We start from the raw sequence: 25,333 nt of genomic DNA, 5'->3' as shown, positions 1-25,333 counted from the left end.
GCAATGTTTCCTGGTGTTATCCCGGATGGTTTCTCAATGAGCTCATCGAAAGTTTCATATCTCATTAGCGAAGCCACAGGTCCTTATTTTCAGGACATGATAGTCACTGATGTTAAGAATTCAGCTTCTGGCTTCAGCCTCATGTATGATGAAACCACCAATAAACAGAACTTGAAGCAACTAGAAATCCGTGTACGGTATTGGTCTGATGCCGAGGAACAGATATTAGTATTTCACCTCAAAACTTACCTCATGGGTCATGCAACTGGAGAAGATTTGTCCAGGAAAATAATCTCTGCCTTGGATGAATCGAAACTGCAGCTTCAGGATATTATCATGCTCGGCAGTGATGGGCCTAATGTGAGCACCACTGTGTGGAGACAGATTGACAAAGCCATTCTCGACAACAGGGGCCCTGGTCTCCTTGATGTAGGGACATGTACTCTCCATACAGTACACAATGCTTTTGCCAAAGGACTTGCAGAGTACTGTGGAAACCTAACTGAGCTTGCAGTGGACATTTTCTACTGGTTCAAAGGCTCTGCTGCTAGATCTGTTGATTTTCAAGACATTCAGCATAAATTGGGTGCTGTTCCAAAAAAGCCTTTGAAGCATGTCGAGTGCAGGTGGTTGACACTGGGACCTGCAGTGGAGCGGCTGATAGAGATCTGGGAATCTCTCAAAGAGTATTTCTTGGTATTTCTTCCAAAGCAGCAGCCAAAGGACATGTTTAAACCCAGGTACAAAAGAATCAAAACAGAACTACAGCGACCGGAAATAAAAGCTCAACTGCATTTCCTGAAGTTCTTGGCAGCAACATTTGCAGAGTTCCTCACCTTCTTCCAGTCAGAGCAACCACTTGTGCACATTCTATATGACAAACTCCATGACCTGCTCAAAAAACTGATCAGAAGAATTATGAAGACTCCTTCAGTTGATGCTGTGAAAGACATCTCAAACCTTGATGTTTCCATTGTTGCAAACCAGCTGGAGAATGAATCCATGGGTGTGGGAGAGGATACCCGACGGTGTATCGCTAAGTTGAAAGTCTCTGAGAGGGAAAGGATGTATCTTGGGATGAGGAAGTGCTACCAGGCAGCCATAGTACACCTACAAAAGAAGCTTCCATTGACAAACAAAATCCTGAAGAATGCCAGATGTCTGCAGCCACAAAACAGGACTGCTGCATGGTCTCTTGAATCAGCCAAGAGCCTGTCCAGACAGCTGAAGAGGAATATTGACAGTGACAGCATTGCAGATGAATGGAAGGTGTACCAAGAGGAAGCCATTCCTACTGACTGGTCCCAGGAAACACAGGAGAATGAAGAAGAAGTCTGCATGAAGAGAGTGGACAGTTACTGGGGAAAAGTGTTGGCTTTAAAAGGCTGTACGGGAAACTGTAAATTCCCCCAAGTGAGACAAATGATAAGGATTGTCCTTGCACTGTCTCACGGAAACAGTGACGTGGAACGCGCGTTCTCAATCAGTGGGAAAAGTGTCACCAAGGAGAGAGTTAGTCTGAGCGAGGCATCAATCAATGGTCTCCGTGCAACAATGGATGGCATGAGATTGTATGGTGACCGGCCCGAAATGGTCCCAGTCACAAAGGGACTCCTCTCGTTAGGACGTTCTGCTCACATGCACTATATGCAGAGACTTGAAGAAGAACGAAAAGCCAAGGAAGATGAACAGAAAGCCAGGGAGAAAACCAGGCAAGAGAAAGAAGAAAGAGAGAGAACAGCTAAGATTGCTGTAGAGAAGGCAGCGGAGCTGTCTCGTAAGAGCGAGGACTTGAAGAAAACAGAGAAATCTCTGGCAGCAAAAGAGTCATCTCAGCAGATGTCACTGACTGTTAGCAACAGTCTGCTTGATCAAGCAAATAAAAAGCTTAAGGTGGCGCTTAAGAAAGGTGACATGACTGAAATTGCAGTAGCTCAGGCCATGCTTGAGTCTGCTCAGAAAAAGATTCAAGAGACACAGACTCGTATGGTGGAAACCAGGGAGGCGCAGAGAAAAGTGGAGAAGAAAAAGCAGACTTTGATAGAGTCCATGGTGGCTGCCAAAAAGAAGAAGTCATAGTTTTTGTTGTCGATGTTAAGACGGGTGGGCCCAAGTTCATTGGGGGTGTGTCCATGCCCATACATGTACATGTATTTGCATAAATCTTGCAGCAATAAAGCTACCGATGTTGTTCCAATGCTGAAATCTGTGCTATTACTTCCTAGTTTTTTCCTATTAAACTCCTATTTTTTGTGATCAGAATTCCTATTTTTCCTATTATTTTGTCAATCAAAGTGGCTGGGACCCCTGGATGTATATATAGTATATTTTTCCCCTCAGTCTTCCCTCACCTCCCCCTCACCTCTCCCTTCCACTCCACACACTCCCTTACGTTATGTTTGGCGAAAACCAAAACTATTCCAGCATAAGAACCTCATCCCAAACATGAAGCATGGTGGTGGGAGTATCATGGTTTGGGGCTGCTTTGCTACCTCAGGACCCAGATTGCTTGCCATCATTGATGGAACCATGAATTCTGGATTGTACAAGCAAATTAAACAAGAGAATGTAAGGGCATCTGTCCGTCAGCTGAAGCTTAACAAAAAGTGGGTCATGCAGCAAGACAACGATCCTAAACACACAAGTAAATCTACAACAGAATGACTGAAGCAAAAGAGATTTTGTGTTTGGGAATAGTAAAGTCAAAGCCCAGATCTTGGCCCTATTGAAGTGTTGTGACAGAACCTGAAGCAAGCAGTTCATGTGAGAAAGTCACAAATATCTCCGAGTCAAAGCATATCTGCAAGGAGGAATGGGCCAAAATTCCTCCAATCCGATGTGTAGGACTGATGAAGAGTAACAGGAAATGTTTGGTTGAAGTTATTGCTGCTCAAGAGGATGCCACCAATTACTGAATGTAAAGGTTCACATTTTTTGGACAAATAAATTCAATGTTGGATAATTTTGCTCAATAAATCAATGAAAAAGTACATTTTTTTTGTTTTTCTATTTGTTAAATCAGGTTCTCTTTATCTATTACTAGAAGGAGTACCCGGCGTTGCCGGGGGGGGGGGGGGGGGAGGAGGTGGGAGGAGGGGGAGGGGGAGGGGTGATGAAGGGAGTGGAAAGGGGGGAGGTAAGGGAGGGGAAGGGAGAGAAGAAATATTTACCTGTGCAAAGAATGCTTTAACCTGAGTGTTGCCCAGGTAAAAAAAGGAAATTGTAATACCTTCTGCCCCCATCACCAGGTGTAGCTACACGGTACATATTTACATAGAGAATTTCTGCCCCTCCCACGGCACCCCACACCCCGCATGGGGTCGTGGCCACATACCCTATGTTGCCCCCCAGACAAAGTTGTATTTGTATTGTACCCCGAGTAAAGTATAAAAGCGTTTATAGCTGGAGTGCCCGACCTTTCTCAAGCGAAAAAGAAACATCAACATATTTGAAATGAGGGCAAATATAATGGAAAAGCAATTGCATCCAAATCAGAATCCATCACAAATGTCAAATCATTGTTTTACCTTTTTTAACTCAACTGGATTATGTCCAGCTGAGTTTTTGTCGACACCCAGTGTCCATCGTCCGTCGTCCGTCTGTCTGTCTGTCTGTCTGTCGTCTGTAAACAATTCGACGTCTACACTCTAAAAGTCACAAATAATGATCAAATTTGATGAAACTTGTTATGCAGCATCTTTAAGACATAAACTAGTTTGGGATTGCATTTGGGCGTTGCACGCCCAAAAATGGGCGCGGCAGGGCGGCCATATTGAAAAATCAATTTTTGTCAATCTGGGACTTCCTAATGTAGCTAGAAGGCTGAAACTTGGTGTGTAGACAGTATGTAACAAACCTCAACACATATAATAAATTCAAGTCTGAAATCTGAGAAAAGTAATTGTAGTTTTACTTTTCATGCCTCACTTAAAACTCAATTTTTTCTAGTTTCCTGTTTAAACATGCATTTTGCATGCATTCATGCATGCATTATTATGCATTATGCTTCAACGTTACTGTACCTCTTTAACACATAAACTATATAGTTTGTGGATCTATTATGCATATTTCTTAACATATTGATATAGACCAGTTGAGTTCAGGTTCCCTGGAACCTCTGGTGTTGAATATATGCTGCTGAATGTGCCGTTCATCACGTTTCTGAGTAAGTATAATGACATTTATGAAGAAGAAGAAGTCTTACCACCAACTTCGACCCTTCTGGAATTGTTTTCTGGTTCTGGTAATTGTTTGTATTTATTTATGTGAATGTGTACTTGTATATAACTGTCATTAATTAAAAAGGCTTGGGCACTATAGAGCGATTTTCTTTTTTTATCCCCATAAAACGATTTTTTTTTTAATTTAATTTTTTTTTTTTTTTAGCCGTAAACACTCCCAAGCAGTAACTGATGAACCTGTGAATGTTTGATGAAGATCCGTTCAGCCATCTCTGAGAAAAATGGTGACAAACAGACCAACGGCTCTCTTGTATAGTAGATTAGGACTTAGATGAAGATCTGATCACATTTTCGGTGAAATTTTTGCAAAAATACAGAAAATTCTAAAGGGTTCATAAGCCACTATATGTGTTTGTGTGCATATGTATTTATGTCATGAATAATAAACATCAGGTGTTCAACTCTGACATCCTTACCTGGGGAGCAGATATGTGGGAGACATGCTTGCCTGGTTACACCAGGCCATTGCAACTGAGCATGAGCAGCTGGAGGCACTTCTTTCTGCAGCACCAGGCTAGTTTGGAATCTTTTTTTTTTCTTTTTTAAAATCTCGTAGATTCAGCGTCGTATTTTACAAATGATTGCTAACATTGGAATCTTGCAAGGTTGCCCCTCCACCACGTATCTTGAACTTGTTTCTTTGTATCTCTGCATAGGCAATGAAACAATGAGTCAAGAGGTGCTTGGGCACATAACGGAAGGTGTCTGTCGCCCCCTGAAGGTCAGCCAAAGTTGTCAGTTTCTTCTGGTTGTAATTAGATTTCAAGATCATTAAGCTGCTGTTTAGGTGCAAAGGTTGTACTTTTACACTGCCTTCCCTTTGTTAACTCAACTGGACTATGTCCAGCTGAGTTTTTGTCGACACCCAGTGTCCGTCGTCTGTCGTCTGTCTGTCGTCTGTAAACAATTCGACGTCTGCGCTCTAAAAGTCACAAACATTAATTAAATTTATGCACGCCCAAAAATTGGCGTGGCAGGGCGGCCATATTGAAAAATCAATTTTTGTCATATATTTTTAGCACATATAAACTATATAGTTTGTGGTTCTATTATGCATATTCTCACCATATTGATATAGACCAGTTGAGTTCAGGTTCCCTGGAACCTCTAGTTTTTTAAAATTTAATTTTGGCATTTACTCGTGTCTTTGCCGTTGTTATCATAGGTTCGGATAGAACAGGTGCTCGTGGCTCAGCCAGGTGCGGTCCTTTTGTTCCGCCTTTCCAACGTTCTCAAGTTCTACCAACAGACCATCGGGTAAGTTAGATTGCTGAATAATTGGATAATTATTGAGAAGGGGAGAGGATAGGGTTATAGAAAGGAAGGAAGTAGTGGAGTAATTTGATTTTACCTCCTGAGTTTTTGGAAACTTGTCAGCACTTCGCTGCAGTCCAGTCAAATTATAACTGAAGGCATTTCCCCCCAAGCTTTAGTTAACGTCTTTTCACATGTCGATGAATTTGTTTTATGCTTAACTTGTTTTACCAGGGGTATTGTGGGAGACCAGGCTGCTGACCTTCTGGTAACCCTGGCAGAGATGGAGCATCTTGGGAGGCAGGTTTTCCTTTCCACGCTTGCACAGCATGCTGGCAGTATGCTGGACAAGGTAAGGATGCTCAGTACTATGGTGATGCTTTTAGAGGTCCTGGCCTTTCCATCAGGGGTAACTCTCCATCAGGGGATGGAATTATGTCATGAGAGATCTCGGGCCGATCTCAGCCTTTTCTGGCTGAGAGATAATCCTGTACAATGAATGAATGAATGATCGTTTTAAGGTCATTTTCCCCACTAGAGCGGTGGTTAGCCTTGCGGGCCCCATGACAATCATGGTTCCCTGTTTGAGGCAATGTTTTTATGGCCGGATGCCCTTCCTGACGCCATCCCTTGGTCGCCTCTTACGATGCGCAGGGATACGGTGTACCTATTCTAAATCGGGGTACACACCGTGATCATTCATCCCAGTAAGCTGGTACTCAATTTGCCAACCTCGGAAGGATGACAGACTGAGTCAACCCCGCTGGCGTTAATTCAGCGATCGACCGGGATTCAAACCCAGGATCCTAGGATCCCAAGCCGGCACCCTAACCGCTAAGCCAACACCAGGCCACATTTCACCCTGTACATGCTCGTAAAATGTCTTTCCCTGTTGTTAGACAGTATGGACTACGCCAATGCAACTTGGCAGGTGATTTGCATTTCATTGTGGTTATTCTTCTTCTTCCATTCACGTTTAGAGACCTTCAAGCAGTTTGTCACATTCACTTTTCATATGAATGCAAGCAGGACGGAATAAATCTGTCCTCTTGCTGATTCGCTTGTTTCATAAGTGTTGTCAGATGACTGATGCTTTTGTGAGATGAATGTTGAAGTTTTTTATGAAAGGGTTAGGGTTAGGTGTTTGGCACTGATCAACTCGTGGAAAATATATGGCAATGGGAATGGTAGCAAGACCAGGATGAGCTTGGTCGGCCATTTAATATTCTGCTCAAAATGACAAACAAAACTGGGTGGGCCGTCGAGGCAATTGCTGCAAAATATTAATGTTATAAATGCATTTAGAAGTGTATTTATTTAATCTGAAAGGTAATTTTAAAATTGAATTCCCCAAATCAATGTATGAAAGCAAGGATGTTTATAATATAGGCTCAGGCAGATAGATTTTGACATTCATCTTGCTTTCGTTTTACATTTACAGCACTTTACCTTGTAAATGTACTAAAATTTACACCTCGATTAAAAAATAATGTCATGGTTTTGGGATCTCTAAAGACCAGTGTGCTCGCCCGGCAGTCAGGCCAAGTATGGGAGCATACGCCGGAGCAGTGTGTCGCTGTGTCCACTTCCGCTGGTACTCCAGGGGCCTCCATCTGGCCATCCTATTAAATATCAGATGCATGGCCCATCCCCATCTCCTTGGTAAAATATGCAAATGTGTCCCCGCTTCTGCCCTGAATTCGCCAATGCACCAGTGATAGGGAATTGCACGGCCATGACAAATCCGCCCTCCCAAATTTGGCCAAGTGATGCCAAGGGACAGTTTGTCTTTAAATACGAGGGGCCATAAGTAACCTTAAAATATTTTTCACTTGTTTATTGCATGTACGTGTGCAACAACTGTTATTTTCCAACCTAATCTCCATTGCGTTCAATGCATTTTACCAGCGCTTTACTAAGACCTGGAGTCCTCTAGATTCTAGAAAAACAATATTTTGGCTGATTGTGTAGCCATTCGTGCACCGCCTCTTGAACCTCTTCATCGGATCGGGAAAGTGGTTCCACCAAGCGCCTCTTTAAGTGGCCCTAATATGTGGTAATCTGAAGGGACGAGTGGGGTGGATGAGGAAGACACTCAAAATGTAGGTCCTCCATTGTTGCAGCTGTAGCGCATCCAGTATGGGGCCAAGCATTGTCATGCGCAGCAAAACACCGGTAGTGAGTAGTCCACAACTTTTTGATATGATTGCTGGTTTCAGATGATTTTTAAGGAGGTCGCAGTATGATGTACTGGTGACTGTGGTCCCTCTGGCATGCATTGCTCTACAAGTGGGCTTCGGCCATCCCAGAAGAATGTCAGCATCACTTTTCCAGCGAATGGCTGTGTGTGGAATTTTTTGGGCTTCGGTGAAGTTGAATGGCGCCACTCTTTGCTTGCCCACTTCGTTTCTGGCTGAAAGTAGTGGACCCAGCTTTCATCCCCAGTCACTATGCGCTGTAAGAAAGCATCACCTTCTGTTTCATAATGTCGCAGAAGTTCTTCACATGCGTCCACTCGCCGTTCTTTCAGTTCGGGTGTGAGTTGTCTCGGCACCCACCTTGCAGACACTTTGCGGAACCCCAGCACGGTTTGAATGATATGGTGTGCTGAACCATGGCTAATGTTCAATCCGGAGATCACTTCATCCAGCGTAATGCGACGCTTTTCCCTTAGCATGCGCTCAACTCCTGCAACCATTTCTGGTGTGTCGGCTGTGTGAGGCCGGCCCGAGCGAGCAGTGTCTGCCACACTGGACACTCCACTTTTAAACTTTTTTGTCCCAGTCGTACACCTGCTGCAGCGATAAACATGCGTAACCATATTGCATCTTCATTCTGAGATGGATTTCACTTGGATTCACACCCTCACTTACCAAGAAACGGATGACAGAACGTTGCTCCTCCCTGGTGCATGCTTCTAAGGAAGCCGCCATCTTGGAACTGCTCTACTGACGTCATACGCTCAATGTTGCCAGACCTAAAACAGACAAAACATGACATATATATATATATATATATATATGTATATGTATATATATGTATATATATATATGTATATGTATATATATATAATTATATATATATATGTATATGTATATATGTATGTATATATATACGTATATATATATATATATATATATATATATATATATATATATATATATATATATATATATATATATATATATATACAGACTTGGCATTTAATATGGAATGTTTTTTTTATGGGGGTGAACTTACTTTTCAAGATGTCTTAGAACCAAAAGCTAATTGGAATTATGTTGAAATTATTCTAGATTTTGTTAATGTGACCTTTAAAAGAAACAAAAACCACATTTGACATTTCGAAACAAATAAATTGATCCTTGAAAGTGATGTAAACTGATATCGAACTCAATTCACGGACAGTACCGTGTTAAACTTCTGTACGTTTTCCAGAAGTATCTCTTTATTTTGCACATCAGCCAAAATATATATTTTTTAAAAACAAAAGTTAAATTACGACTGGGATTACGGACAGTAAAATTACACTTCAGTACTTCGTGTAACCCCCACGAGCATTCAGGAGAGCACATACACGTTGAGGCATGCTGTTCACGAGATTTGCCAAGGTTTGGACAGGAATCGCTTGCCATGCAGTGACAATAGCCTGCTGCAATTCACGCACAGAGGGCGGCTGCTGGTCCAAGTGGTCGATTTGATGCGTTAATTCTGCCCACAAGTTCTCTATCGGATTCATATCCAGGGAAATGGCAGGCCACTCCATATGCTCTACACCACGGTCAGCAAGAAAGTGTTGGATCATGCGAGCACGATGAGGCCATGCATTGTCATCTTGGAAGACAAAGTTTCCTCGAAAGGCTGCACGAGCAAATGGAAGCAATGTTTCTTCCAGAATGGCCCTGTACTTGAACTGGTTCAGGTTTCCATTCAGAACAACCAGGTCAGTTTTGCCCCCTGTATGAAAAGCAGCCCAAATGGTCACCCCACCACCTCCAGCTTGGACTCTTGGCACTATACAATCTTTGTTGTAGGCTTCATGCACTTGTCTGCGCACTCGCACGTGGCCATCTTGACGATAGACCAGAAATCTAGACTCGTCACTGAAGATCACGTGATTCCAGTGTCCTGGCTGCCATTGACGGTGCTCTCTGGCCCACTGCAATCGGCGCTGGCGGTGTTGTCTGGTCAGGCGTGGCTTTCTCATGGGATGCCTGGCACGATAGCCTGCTTGAACCAGTCGTTGGTTGACTGGCCTTCTGGATACAGGCACATTTGTCAGTTGCTGCCACTCAGCCCTAAGCCGATTAGCTGACTTGGTATGGCCATTGCGGACTAACCGGTGCAGCTGGCGATCATCCCTCCATGTGGTTCTGCGGGGACATCCTGGCTTCGGTATTGGAGTAGGGACACCCCTCTGAGCATTTCGTTTCAGGATCTTTGACACCTGACCTTGAGTGATGCCATACTGCCGAGCAATAGCACGCTGTTTCATGCCGTAATTTCGTAAAGCCACCACTCCATGACAAACAGCATTGTCGAGTTGACGGACCATCTCCAGAGGAAGCGGCAATAACTTTTGGAGACGTGCAGCAGTTGTTTTCCACTAATACAGAACGCAACAACCCTTGTATACCCGACTGTGAAGCCAATCATCAAATGCACCTGTCCGTACATTTTGCCACGCCACCTGGGATATAATCCTGTTGTTGACTTCTTGCTGCGACAGACAATCAGTGACATGGTTCTTTTAACAAATAAATCACCAAAGTGTAAAAGAAACTCACCAGATTGATATACTGAGTTAAGAAAGTAAACCCAAGTCAAGAAAAAAAAAATATTCCATATTAAATGCCAAGTCTGTATATATATATATATATATATATATATATATATATATATATATATATATATATATATATATATATACTGTATATATATATATATATATATATATATATATATATATATATATATATATATATATATATATATATATATATATATATATATATATATATATATGTGTATATATATATATGTGTATATATATATATGTGTATATATATATATGTGTATATATATATATGTGTATATATATATATATGTGTATATATATATATGTGTATATATATATATATGTGTATATATATATATATGTGTATATATATATATATATGTATATATATATATATATATATATATATATATATTATATATATATATATTATATATATATATATATTATATATATATATACACATATATATTGTTGTGGATATGAGGATTGTGTTTTTTTTTTGATTGTTTTATTCTGGACCCTCCTGCCTCCAGTCTGTGTATAAAGGTCAAAGGTCGTTCCGTAGTTATTTCATAAGCACTCACGTTAGCCAATCATAGATTTCCCCCTTGTTGACAGTTATTTCCTTTTTCTGTGTAGTAGGCTAAGGATTTGTTTTCCATTAATTGACACTCCATTGCACCGAATTCAAATAGATAGATCCCCTTTCATTTTCAATTAATAAAGCCGAAATTGCCAACTGTTCGCTCCAAGACTCCATTAGCCACGAGGTAAGCTCGGAGAAGAAGGGGGAGGAGCTGCCGAATCCTGGGCATGCCCGCCCATCTTCATCAAGGGTAGAACCAGAGGGCCGTGCCGACCAATCAGGGCCGAGGCGAGCTCACCGATGGGCGTGTTCGAGAGGCCGGCGGCTTGATTTGCCCGCGGCGTTATAAGAAGCGCACACGGAAGCAGTGATGAGAAGCGCGGGGGGAAGCCTTTGACACAAGTGCGCGGGAGTGATGAGAAGCGCGGGGGGAAGCCTTTGACACAAGTGCGCGGGAGTGATGAGAAGCGCGGGGGAAGCCTTTGACACAAGTGCGCAGGAGTAATGAAAAGGAGTCCTGAGAAAGCACACGACGTCCCCACGGCAGCAGTTTGAACCACAGGAGTTTGAACCACAGGAGTTTGAACCACAGGAGTTTGAACCACAGGAGTTTGAACCACAGGAGTTTGAACCACAGCAGCTTGAACCACCGGAGCTTGAACCACAGCAGCTTTGAATCATCGCAGCTTTGACCGCCGCAGCTTGAGCGTTGACGGCAGGTTGCTGTTGAGGAAGGGTGGCGGCTGCTCCCTCCCGGCCCGGCCGTGCTCTGGTCCGAGCTGAACCTTCCTCCCGGTCCAGCCATTCACTCCTGCCTCCATTCCCCATTCGTGTGAGTCCGTCTTTGTTTGTTCTGTCCCTGGGTTAAGTTAAGCCTGTTTAGATAAGCTAGCAATTTTCACTGTGTCCGCTTCTTCTTCTGTAAATTATTTTCTTATCTTTCCTCCTCCTTGGTTTCTTTCAATTGTGTAAATAGTAAATAAATAATAGTAGTATTTCCAACCTTTTGCCTTCGTCTTCCTCTTCTTCACATCCGTGTCGTCTTTGTCTTTTCCCTCATTGAATATCTGTGGCACGATTTGGCCCACGTTTAAGGAATCGGGTCTTAGTCATTGTAAAAACGGTTCGGGCCGCGGCGCCATCCGCTCGGCAAATTAACATCTTATCCGCGGTCTGTAACAATATATATTTATATATATTATATCTAACATATGTCATCTACAACGACACACGTTACATTCTTGAATTTATATCGCCAAATTTAAGGTTACTTATGTCCTCATAATTGTGCCTTTCATACCAGATCCCAATTGAACTGCGTACGGTTTTATCGCTAATCGAGTTCATAGTTTATGCGCTATCGAGTTCCACGTCCCGCAAGTAGCCATGACACAGGTTCTCATCAACCAGAACGTTCTTTATTACACTAAATGGAGAGAGATAGTGACAAATAGTAAAAAGGAATCCCCGCCCTCTCGGAACCACAACTAACTTAATTATTTTTGCCTTAGCTCACTCGTACAGGGTTATGAGATAGAGAGAGACAAGATTGGACACAAATAACATCTCATGCGAGTGGGCGTTGCTCGCTTGTGGTTTGGCCGGTGTATACCGGTGCGTGGCTCCGGAGCAGCTTGGTCCATGCAGCGACGACCCTGGAGGTGGAGAGAAGGAACTTCTCTCCTACATGCATCTCTCGGGACACGTACCACTGCTGCGGTGACACAAGGACCCTGAGGAGGGACCAGCACAAACCTGGAGAACAAGAACCTCCAAAGACTGGCTATGGACAGGAACCTTCAACAACAACCACTCGGTGCAGCCCTCACTATTTATAGTCCTCTGGGGCGGAACTTTGGACCGCCCGTTGCACGCTGATTAGTGGCCCTGTGGGAAAAGTTGCCCACACCTTCTTTTTGGAGCCGTGTGTATAATGTGTATCATTTTTGCAAAGATACACAGGGAGACCAGGTGGTTTTTTATTTTATTTATTTATTTATTTATTTATTCTTGCAAAGATACACAGGGAGAGGCCACTTGGCCTCTCATGACTGTCCCATGCCCTCATGTCCTCTACCCTTTATTTAACTCATTTTTCACATTACTTATATTCTATGATACTTTCTCCATCTATCTATAATTCCAGCAATCTGTGTGTGTGTGTGTGTGTGTGTGTGTGTGTGTGTGTGTGTGTGTGTGTGTGTGTGTGTGTGTGTGTGTGTGTGTGTGTGTGTGTGTGTGTGTGTGTGTGTGTGTGTGTGTGTGTGTGTGTGTGTGTGTGTGTGTGTGTGTGTGTGTGTGTGTGTGTCTGTGTGTGTGTTTGTCTGTGACCGCTGTTTCTCGACAACCACGGGTCCGATATACTTTAAACTTGCCAGGTATATTGCTGGGGACCCGAGGATGTGCCTTTTCAAGGTTTGAAATTAATCGGACAAGTACTTACCGAGCTATGGCGATTTAGCCGTTCGCCGTTCGCTTTGGCGTTGCGAATGGACCAAACCATTGCATGTAAATAGAGGGGGGGGGTTCTGTGGTCGTTGCGAATGGACCAAACCATTCATGTAAATAGAGGGGGGGGGGGGGGTTCTGTGGTCGTTACTGCCACGTGGTTTCAAAGTTTTTTTTTGTTGTTGTTGTTTGCACGCATGTTTTTTTGCACCCACGTACGGGCACGCCCTAGGATGTTTACACACACACACCCCTACACAAATTTTTTTTTTTTTTTTTTTTTGGCAAGGAACGGGCACCCACGTACGGGCACGTCCTAGCTTATATATAGTACGGGCATGCCCTAGTTATTTAAAATCACCTTAATGTAGTTTAACATCTACACACCTTCAACATCTAAAGCAGGGTTTACCCTCCAGACCACCTTTGGTACTGGGCCTAAACCAGAGGGCTTCCATCTTTGGGACCCTCAATTTATTTTTCATTCACAAAAATCAAACGTTGACACCCGTGTACATAGATATTTAGTGGCAGAATGCATATCTTTGTTATTTTTTATTAATGTTGTTTTCTTAGGTGGATACTCCATCTGCAGACCTCAGCCCACCAGCATTGTTAAACCAGACACTGACGTTGTTACGAGAACTTCTTACAAGTCAGGATGCTTGGGTTGTCCCTCTTGATGACAGACAAGCTCACTTTTCACAGGTGTGCAGTTGTCCTTGTTTAACTCTTGGTAACAACTTGTCCTAATGGCATTTTTACTCTGCGCTCACGAAGTTAAGGGAGCAGTCGCGTACGCAAGTATGGCATACGTACGTACATGTGTGCATTTTAATAATTCATTTTCTCAGCAACCTTTGGTCCAATTGACACAATTTTCACCATAGTATGCATCTACTCATGTGGAATGTTTTACTGATAATTATGACATCATAGGTCATGTGGATAAACCGAAAAACTTTAGACCTGTATATCTCTGAAACCGCTCCATGAAATTTTTTTTTTAATGTGGCTCATTATATATAACTCCGCATTGGAAAAAAGTTGTTAATGACGTTATTGGTGCCTTCATGATGACGTCATAATTTGACAAGTACAACACTTAGTCCGATCAGTTTGAAATTTATTGGTCGTGATATATGCAACAATTTTATTGGAGATTGTAAATTTATGACGTCTTCGGTCATGTGGTCTGACAGCCATATTGGATGAAAGAAATTTTTTATTATTATACAAATTAACACAATTATAAATAATTAATTGACATATGTGGGAAAATTACATGCCCAGACCGGGAATCGAAACCAGGTTCTCTGGTGAACCGTACAGGTGCTCTGCCACCTGAGCTACGTATCTGGGTGACCTTGACTGAGCATGCAATTTTCCCACACATATGATTGCAACTCTCTTTCCGTCAATGTTTCTGGGACACTCGCTGCCAACCATAGGAGCACCAATGGACTGCTCACGAGAGGGTCTTCCTCCAATGGGGGAGACAAGTCCCTTTTTTTTTTTTTTTTTTTTTTTTTGTATACAGAGTCGAGGCTCGTGAAAGAGCTAACATTTATCAAACAAACAAATCAAACAAACAAGCAAACAAAGTATATAAAAAGGGGAGCGGTCGACAAGATGGGGAGAGAAGGGGAGGAAGCACACAAACACAACATTTGAGAGCAGGGACATCGGGAGATGTTTTTGGAGGGAGAGGGCCTGGGGGGAGGCAGGATGGGTATAAAACGCAAGGACACCAAGGACTTCCAGGAAAGAAGTCAAAAGTCACCTCAAAAAAGTGGATTTGGGGTGAAATTAGCGGGGGTAGAAAAGATCAAGGTTTTGGATTGGGGAAGATAAGAGATGGTGGTGAACAGCCGTTTTAAAGACCTGGAGGGAGGAGTGGGATTGAAGAGAGTGAGGGAGTTTGTTCCAGAGGCGGGAGAAAAGAGGAATGAAGGAGTGAAGGTGAGCAGAGAGTCTTGATTTTGGCAGTTTAACCATAAGAGGGTTGCAGGCAGATCTTGTGCGACCTGCAGGAATATTTGGGGGACAGAGCCCAGAGAGAGCTGGGGGAGCAAGGCCGGAGAGGAGTCGGTAGAAGACGGAAAGACCACCAACCTGCCTGCGGTGATTAAGTGAAAGGCCCTCGGAGATAGCGTCATCGCGGGAGATTCCAATGATTCTGAACGCTTTGGTTTCAACAACGTGAAGACGAGCTAGGTGTGAGGCAGGAGCACCAGCCCAGAGGGGAGAGCAGTACTCCATTGAGCTGCGGATGAAAGCCTTGTATGTGGTGAGGAGCTCAGGTGTGCCAAGGAAGGACTTAGCACGACGGAGGATGCCCAGTCGGCGACTGGCTTTGGAGGCCAGCTTGGAAATGTGGTTTTCCCAGGAAAGATCATGGCAGATAGTGAGACCCAAAAGCTTGAGTGACAGAACTTCTTGGAGAGGATTATTCAGAAAGTAGATGGGAGGGTTGTCCAGTCGGTCTTTTCGGAGAGACGTCGTAAGAGTGTGAGATTTGTCAGCATTGAAAGACATGTTCCACTTGTTTGCCCAGTCTGTGATTTGTCCAGGTCTGCAGAGAGCGAGGAGGCTGCAGACTGCCGATCTGAGGGATGAGGAATGGAGCGGCAGAGAGTGGAGTCATCAGCAAAGAGATAGAGAGGATTTTCAAGAGAGTCAGAGAGATCATTGATGAAGACCAGAAAAAGCACAGGGCCCAGAACACTGCCTTGGGGAACTCCAGCCTGAACAGGAACAGGAAGAGGAGATGAGAGAAACCCATTCAGGGCCACACGTTGACTACGACTAGAGAGGATGTCCGCCGGCCATGCGTGGAGATTTCCATGGATACCAAAGGAGGAGAGTTTGGTGAGCAGAGCGGGGTGCCAGACCGCATCGAAGGCACGTGATATGTCGAGGGAGACAGCTCTAATTTCCTGTTTGGCATTGAGGACCTCCATCCATTGTTGAGACAGCAGAATCAGCATGTCCAGAGTAGAGTGACCTGGTCTGCACCAAATTGATGATCAGAGATCAAGCCATTGGAGAAGAGGAAAGATTTCATATCCGAAGCAATGATGGATTCCATGACTGCTGATAATTGGGAGAAGGCTGATTGGTCTGTAGTTGCTAGGATCTGTTTTTGCACCTTTTTTGTGCAAAGCGGTGATGTTGGCTGATTTCCAAGCAGATGGCAGTTGACCTTGAGCAAAAGAGAGGGTGAAGAGAACAGAGAGAGGGAGTGAAAGAGTGGAAGAACAGGATTTTAGGACCCCATGGGCTGATGCCGTCAGGTCCAGTTGCAGAATCAGAGTCGAGGGTTGACAGAAACTTTTCCACCTTGTCAGGAGGAAAGGACACGGAGTCCAGGAGCAGCTGGGTCCTCTATTATAAACATCACTGGCGGCATAGTAACACAATTGCATTAATGAACAGGATTATAAATAACTACGGTACAGTTCACCAGAGGACCTGGGTTCAATTCCTGGTCTGGGCATGTAATTTTCCCACATACGTCAATTATTTTTACATCTCTCTTAGTCCTCTGACCCTCTTTGACACCACCTATTTCCCGACATTTACCTCTGCTCTCTCAGTCCTCTGACCTTCCCCAGCAACTCCAGGACGCACATGTTATTCCAGTAATCCGCTCCTGGTTAAGCTTCCAAAATCCAATTTGACTGCATTACTGAATTTCTTTGTTACTCACTTCTCCCATATATGGAACCTCCTTCCAGAGGCAATTCTTTCCCACTATTGCCTTCGTGGATTCAACCACACCTTGTGTCATCCCTCACTTTGACCAATGATCTGTTACCTCAATTAACCCCCTCCTCACCCAACCCTCACCTTAGGTCTCAAACCTCACCTCACCTTAGGTCTCAAACTCATTTTGCAAAAAATGTTCGTTTCCCATGAATCGTACACTTTTCAAAATCCAATCTCACCCCTCCCCTCCAAATCCTCCCCATCACCCATCCCTTTCAAATCTCCCCCCTTGCCCCTTCCCTCCCCTCCCTCCTAAACTCCCCCCACACCCCTCCCCTCCGAGACTCTCCCTCGCTCCTCCCCTCCTAGACTCTCCCTCGCTCCTCCCCTCCTAGACTCCCCTCTCACCCCTCCTCCTCAAAGCATCCTCCCTGCTTCTTCCCCCTTCCAACTTTCACCTTCATCTCCCCAAACCTTCTGCCTCGCTCTTCCCCCTCCTCAAATAACACCTCACTGTGCCTCACCCAATCTCCATCAAACCTTTTGTCCGCCCCATTCTTCCCTTTCTCCAAGCTATTCTGAAATCTCTGAAATCTCTGACACACCTTCAACAGCTCTCCCTACCTCTTCCTCCTCTTCCACATCTTACCCTACCCCTCCCCCCCCCTGTTCTGGACCCGATGCTCCCCCTTCCTCTTCATTAACGGTATGGACCTCAAACATCCGGGGCCTTCGCTCAAACCTGACTGACCTCTCCATACAGGTTGCTTCTGACAAACCAGATGTGATCTGCTTAACAGAAACTTTCCTCCTTCATGATGTCTCTGATGCCTTGGTATCTCTCCCAGGTTACTCCCTCCTCCGGTATGATAGACCTGAGCCTCGTCCTGGAGGTGGGGTTGCTATCTTTATAAAAAACTCTCTTCCTCACTCGCCCTCCACTGCCCTCTCTCCACCTAACCCCCAGGAATACCTTTGGCTACGGCTTCCCCTTCGCTCCCACCTTTTGTTCATATGTGTGTTGTACCGTCCACCAAACAGCGATGACTCCATCTACATCTCACTGTCTGATAATATGGACCAACTTCTATCTACCCATCCCAACTCTCTCTTCCTCATATGTGGTGATTTCAATTGTCACCATGCCAGTTGGCTGGGTGTGGGTACCTCTCTCACCAGCCATGGCTCTTCAGCAAAGGACTTCTGCGACTCACTGGGACTGACACAATCTGTCAATTTCCCGACCCGGATCTCAGTCAACGGAGAATCTTCTCTTCTGGATTTGGTTATGACAAACTTCCCTGAAAATGTCTGCTGCTCTTCTTCTGCTCCAATCGGCTCATCTGATCATGTGCTTGTCAAAGTGGACATCTCTCTGACCATTCTCAGAGAGCCTCCTCAGCGTCGACGAGTCTGGCATTTCACTCAGGCCAACTGGCACGGTCTTCAAGCAGCCATCAATCATCTGGACTGGTCTCCCATCTCCACCGCCTCTGACATCAACTCATCCTGGGAATTCTTTCAAAGTAAATTGCTCTCTCTCATGCACAGATTTATACCATCTCGTCTTCAGTTGTCATACCCTTCCTCCCGTCCATGGTACACGGAATCTTGTGGTGAGGCTGTTGCCCTGAAACAACTTGCTTTCGTCTCCTGGAAAGCAAATCCAACGGAAGGAAATCTCATTTCCTTTCACAAAGCCCGAAACAAGTGTGTGGACCCTCAGGAGAGCCAGGAAACAATATCTCACCATTCTCAAGACCGAACTCTCTTATCTGTCTCCCTCTTCCAAATCCTGGTGGCGTCTGGTCAAATCTGTTTCTGGTGTTTGTTCCCCCTCCATCCCCTCCCTCACCTCAAACGGCTTAACGGCTGACTCCGCACGTGAAAAAGCTGAATGCCTCAACTCTGTGTTTGCCTCTAAATCTTGTGTCCCAAACCCATCCCTCTCTGTACCCACCGTACCCAGTCGTACCCAGCTGCTCCTGGACTCTGTGTCCTTTCCTCCTGACAAGGTGGAAAAGTTTCTGTCAACCCTCGACTCTGATTCTGCAACTGGTCCTGACGGCATCAGCCCACGGGTCATAAAATCATGTTCTTCTGCTCTTTCACTCCCTCTTTCTGTTCTCTTCGCCCTCTCTTTTGCTCAAGGTCATCTGCCATCTGCTTGGAAATCAGCCAACATCACCGGTTTGCACAAAAAAGGTGCAAAAACAGATCCCAGCAACTACAGACCAATCAGCCTTCTCCCAATTATCAGCAAAGTCATGGAATCCATCATTGCTTCAGATATTAAATCTTTCCTCTTCTCCAATGGCTTGATCTCTGATCATCAATTTGGTTTTAGACCTGGTCACTCTACTCTGGACATGCTGCTTCTGCTTTCTCAACAATGGATGGAGGTCCTCAACGCCAAACAGGAAATTAGAGCTGTCTCCCTTGACATGTCACGTGCCTTCGATACGGTCTGGCACCCTGCTCTGCTCACCAAACTCTCCTCCTTTGGTATCCATGGAAATCTCCACGCATGGCTGGCGGACTTCCTCTCTGGTCGTAGTCAACGTGTGGCCCTGAATGGGTTTCTCTCATCTCCTCTTCCTGTTCAGGCTGGAGTTCCCCAAGGTAGTGTTCTGGGCCCTGTGCTTTTTCTGGTCTTCATCAATGATCTCTCTGACTCTCTTGAAAATCCTCTCTATCTCTTTGCTGACGACTCTACTCTCTGTCGCTCCATTCCTCATCCCTCAGATCGGCAGTCTGCAGCCTCCTCACTCTCTGCAGACCTGGACAAAATCACAGACTGGTCAAACAAGTGGAACATGTCTTTCAATCCTGACAAATCTCACACTCTTACAATGTTCTCCGAAAGGACCGACTGGACAACCCTCCCATCTACTTTCTCAACAATCCTCTCCAAGAAGTTCTGTCGCTCAAGCTTTTGGGTCTCACTATCTGCCATGATCTTTCTTGGGAAAACCACATTTCCAAGCTGGCCTCCAAAGCCAGTCGCCGACTGGGCATCCTCCGTCGTGCGAAGTCCTTCCTTGGCACACCTGAGCTGCTCACCACATACAAGGCTTTCATCCGCAGCTCAATGGAATACTGTTCCCCCCTCTGGGCTGGTGCTCCTGCCTCACACCTTGCTCGGCTTCACGCTGTTGAGGCCAAAGCTTTCAGAATCATTGGAATCTCCTGCGATGTAGTCAACACCGAGGGCCTTTCACTCACTCACCGCAGGCAGGTTGGTGGTCTTTCTGTCTTCTACCGACTCCTCTCCTGCCTTGCTCCCCCAGCTCTCTCTGTGCTCTGTCCCCCCAATATTCCTTCAGGTCGCACAAGATCTGCCTGCAACCCTCTTATGGTTAAACTGCCAAAGTCTAGGCTCTCTGCTCACCTTCACTCTTTCAATTCCCCTTTTCTCCCGCCTCTGGAACAAACTCCCCCACTCCCTTCAATCCCACTCCTCCCTCCAGGTCTTTAAAACAGCTGTTCACCACCATCTCTTATCTTCCCCCATCGAAAACCTTGATCTTTTCTACCCCCTGTAATTCACCCCAGAGTCCTTGCAGTGTTCATATGTTTTATTCCTCTCCCACCTCCCCCCAAGTCCTCCCGATGTCCCTGCTCTCAAATGTTGTGTTTGTGTCCTTCCCCCTCTTCCCCCTCTCTTTTGTGTCCTTCCCCCTCTCTCCCCATCTTGTCTGCCGCTCCCCTTGTTTTTTGTGTTTTGTGTGTCGGTTTGTCTTTTTGTGTGATTAATGTTAGCTCTTTCACGAGCCTCGATCTTGTATACAAAAAAAAAAAAAAAAAACCCTCCTACTTGCTGATTTTGGTGTTTTCTCCCGTACCCACTCTCTCTCCCTCTCCTCCCTCTCCTCCCACTCCTCCCTCTCCCTCTCTCTTTCTCTTCCTTTCCTGTTTATTAATTCCTTGCCGGTTGTACCCAATTGTTACCGCGCAACCCCACTGTCAACTTAACCTTGCTTTTCCGTGAGTATCACTCTTGGAGAGGAGAAGAAAAACGATTTGAATTGAAGCGATGTTCCCCATATTCCCAAGCCCCCCCCCATGTCTGAATACCATGCATTTTGGGATAATTAGAGGAACGGTTAAGAGCACAAGTCTACTTGGCAAAATATCTGTCTCTTGATGTGATTGGGCTGATGCTTAGGGTGGTCCAAAAAACATCGATCTCTCCGATTTTGATGCTCTACTGGATTATTGTTAGAAATGGTCTCAAACATTCACCCACCAAATATTTTCGCTCAATTCCATCTAGAAACTCATACACACTTCAATTGAAATATGGCGTTTTTCACCAAATTTGGCTAAATGAGAACAATCCAATAGCAACCTAGGTGGAAAAAGTACATGCACTATTGTACTAAGCCATTTTGTGCTTCATGACTTTTTGCATGCGCCTGTGAGTGTGAAATCATCATGGTCGAAACATGTTTGACAATGCTTGAAACATGTTTGAAACATGTTCATACATGTCTGACTCATGTTTCGACCATGAGGACTTCACAGGGGTATGTACCATCAATGACATTATTTAGGAAAAAAATATTTTTAAAGTCTTTGTAAGCCTCTCAACATGGACGATTTTCATTAAAATTGACCAAAATGACAAATTTATATGTTGAGTGTGTATGAGTTTATAGATGACTCAGATGCAAAATATTTTTTGGGTGAATGATTTAGACCATTTCTAACAATAATCCAATAGAGCATCAAAATCCAGATAAAAAAGTGATTTTTTTGCATTTTTGGACCACCCTACTGATGCTGCACAAAAGACTACTTGTTTGTTCTGTGCATTACTTTCCTGTTCTTACATATTTTTGTTCCTCTCCTCTGTACTACCCCCTGTCTTTTCCACTATGACTACATAGGTTTTGTCCTGTGTGCTGGACCCACTACTGCAGATGGTGTCTTTAGAAGCAGGGGAGCTGCAACGCCCAGCCATGGCCACATTCCTGGTTAACTGCTTGCACAGGGTGCATGGGGCTCTCACTCCACATGAGGTCTCAGACGAGCGGCTGGATAATCTCCAACTGCAGGTAGTTTTGTTAACTGGTTGGTGGATTATTTTGAACATGTTTAGCAGACCTATCAGATTTTCACGAATTAACTTTTTCTTTTTACTGTTTGTGCATATTTTGTTTAATACTAGCAGGGACCTGTGGAATGGCTGCCTTTTTGGGGTGGTGTATAGGCAAGGAAGTGTTGCCTCACATGCTCCTGGAAGTTGATTTTTATCAATGTAAAAGTAGGGCATGGCGATTATGAATATGACAGGTTCGATGATGTGTTCGGCCTGAACTGCATGAAAATCAAAATGCCGGTGGGTGTAATCAGCCTTCCTACCAATGATGTCATTGTGGGTGGAGTCGAGCCATCTATCCAACCGATGGGTGGAAAAAGAGAAACAGACCGACAGAAAACTTCCGCTACTTTAATATATGCCCAACATGACGTGCTGTGACATGTCCTTGTGACATGCCCAACCTGTCCACCAAATCTCATCCGAATCTGTCCACAACTTTTTGAGATATCTTGCGCACAGACAGACAAACAGTCAGACAGGGGTGAAAATATAACCTCCATCCACCTCTGGTGGAGGAGAGAACAACAACAAGAAGTACGTGATACAAAATATCCTTTTTTTGGTGTGTTTCACTTCATTTTACATCCTCATTGACACTCACAAATACATATATTTGATATATATATATATATATATATATATATATATATATATATATATATATATATATATATATATATATGTCGAGATCGAAGACCTCAAGGGAAGGAAGAAGAAGAAGAATCAGAGGAAGAAGAACAACAATGTTTAATAAAATCGATTATATACACACGTGTGGAGCGAGGCTCGAGAATGTACCGCCTACACGCAGCGGACAATTCCTCAAGACACTCGCTGAAAAATAAGTGGAAAGGCATTTCATTTATAGCAAAATATTAGACAAGAATCTGCGCTAAAGACATAGCACTACTGGGCAATAAGGACAACACCTCCCATTGTCCCGTCCTATAGAAGGTCAAATTTAGACAACAAGATGTAAGCATAATGATAGGCTACGCTTTTTTTGGCTATCTATCTAAACATATCAGACCCGAGCGCAGGCCGAAGTAAATATTCTTATACACTAGGCTAAATGGTAGATGAAGATTGGATACGTCCTTGGTTTAGGAGACATACTAAACACTACGAAGATATATAATTAATTATTCCCTTTGTGAAGGAGGCGTTTGGATGACATCTTTTTTCCTGTACGTGGGTCGAGAGCATTTTATCTACTGTTTGGCACATTCATTCAAGGACTAATTTACTAGGCTAAGGATCCACCCTGCACGTTGAGCCTCGAAACCACATTTTGTCCACTCACCTCTGCCTGCAGTTGAGTTCAAATCAGTTTTTCAGAAGCACGATATATAATTTCAGATGTTATGATCAATTGAGTCATGGGGTCTGAACCCTAATGGCTAACAGTTCCTTCCTTTGTCTTTACAAGACACCTCCTTGGAAAGACACCAAATTCATCAATTAGTTACATGCCAGGCACGACATAGCGTCACGTATGCTCAAAGAGAGATACCGGCCCTAACTGGTCGTCTAACATTCAACGCATAAATTGTTAGCCATGATTCGCGACGACGGCGCCTGGTTTAAGAGATTGCTGCCGCCCGCCAGATTCCGAATCCACCCTCGCTGCGGCATAGGTGCGACCCAGTTGCCAGCCAGATTAAGGGGCCCTCTTTATGCAAGTGAGGTCCTCGCGAATCAGGGCAAACAATCGACGTTAAATGCCATCAAGCCCTGTGAATGTGATTTGCTGGGTGGTGTAAATAATTTTTAAAAGAACGTACACTTTCTAAATCACAGATATAATCATCCCAACTAAAATCATAATCATTATCAGAATCCCAAGCATCAAATAGGTTCATCGATCACCCCATATACTCCTTCCTTTTCTGCCAACAACATATCCAAAACCACTTGATTCTGCATCACCATCGTTTGCATATGCATTAATTCGTTTTCCAATTGTAGTTCTGCGATTCAGGTTTCGTTTCCAATTCGTTCCATTACTAATGCGAGACTATCTATTTGCCAATCATTCATAATACATAAGAGGCGTTAGCCAGTACACGCAAGGGATTTTCAACACAAGTATTACAATCATCACAAACATCGATGCAGGCATCAGCCAGTAGCCAGTTCCCACAAGGGATTTTCACAGTCATCACAAAAATCAATACAAAATTCTGAAGCGCTGGTCACATCTGCCTTGTTGAAGGACCCATTCAGATCGACGGCCTCTGTGGTCAAGATCATGGTTTTCCAACGGCGATTTCTTCATCGTCCATCCTGAAAAATACTTTCTTACACACACCATGATCAATTCCTAGCCCCCCGTCCCACTAATTGGCATTTAGTTACCTTATCTCTCAGATGGTTGGCTTATTCATAGCCGCATTTCCTGTGTCGTGTCTGGAAATTCAAATGCCATATTTACTTTCACTAATTTCCGAAAATACCTTCCTTTTAATCATCTTCCCTACATCTAATAATACATGATTTACCAAATTTACCTTGGGAAAAATGGATCCCAGATAACAAGTCCCTCCCCACTGTTCGGGTAGGTATGGATATGCTTTATTTCCGCAAATAAACATTACTCCATGGGGTGGGATAAGGGCCGAGGCCATGCATTTACTGATCTCAACGCGGGTGGCGCTTGGTGTCCCCCAAGATATGGTTAGCTTGGTTACGTTATGCTGGGCTTGGTCATCTATGGTTAATACAAGGGGGCCTCCCTTTCTCTCCATCTGGTGTCGGATGGCAGGGTATGGGTACATTCCGAGGTTCCCATCTGAACGTGTCCCTTTCCTATAAGACACACCCGTCCCTTTTGCTCTGTCACCCAGACTGGATCAGGTGGTTTGTCTAACAAAGCCTGCTTAATGGGTGGGGTATATCGAAACTCCCGGGAACACACTGCTGGGTAGATTTGGGCCTATCAGTTCCAAGGTTGTGGTCAGACATGGGGTACGCAAGGGTCCTGAGCACATATCTCGTAGGGACAGGGGTAGCACTACCATTTCTATCCCTGTCGTACTGGTGTGGGGAAAATGCATGCACACCCAACACCGTGATCGGTTCTGTACTTTCGCCATTGCACGGGTCACAGTCCAATACGTATTTTCCTTTGGCTTTTTCTTGCTTTCGATCCGTGGGTGCGGAATTAATATGTGTGAAATGCATGG

General features: G+C 44.2%; 1 protein-coding gene across 1 annotated transcript in view; it reads left to right on the top strand.

The window, feature by feature from the left end:
* Positions 1 to 25,333, top strand: part of COG6 (component of oligomeric golgi complex 6) — a 144,940-nt gene that overhangs the window by 105,730 nt on the left and 13,877 nt on the right. Inside the window, exons 10-15 of the mRNA XM_068128500.2 lie at positions 4,669 to 4,754; positions 4,898 to 4,962; positions 5,407 to 5,498; positions 5,730 to 5,847; positions 13,907 to 14,038; positions 21,934 to 22,101. Coding sequence (XP_067984601.2) covers positions 4,669 to 4,754; positions 4,898 to 4,962; positions 5,407 to 5,498; positions 5,730 to 5,847; positions 13,907 to 14,038; positions 21,934 to 22,101 — 661 coding nt within the window. The remainder of the gene's footprint in view (positions 1 to 4,668; positions 4,755 to 4,897; positions 4,963 to 5,406; positions 5,499 to 5,729; positions 5,848 to 13,906; positions 14,039 to 21,933; positions 22,102 to 25,333) is intronic.

Source organism: Myxine glutinosa, chromosome 9, assembly GCF_964187855.1.
Source record: "Myxine glutinosa chromosome 9, kmMyxGlut1.1, whole genome shotgun sequence".
Classification (NCBI taxonomy): domain Eukaryota; kingdom Metazoa; phylum Chordata; class Myxini; order Myxiniformes; family Myxinidae; genus Myxine; species Myxine glutinosa.
Note: the sequence above shows the minus strand (reverse complement) of the source record. Positions and strands in the feature narration are given on the sequence as shown.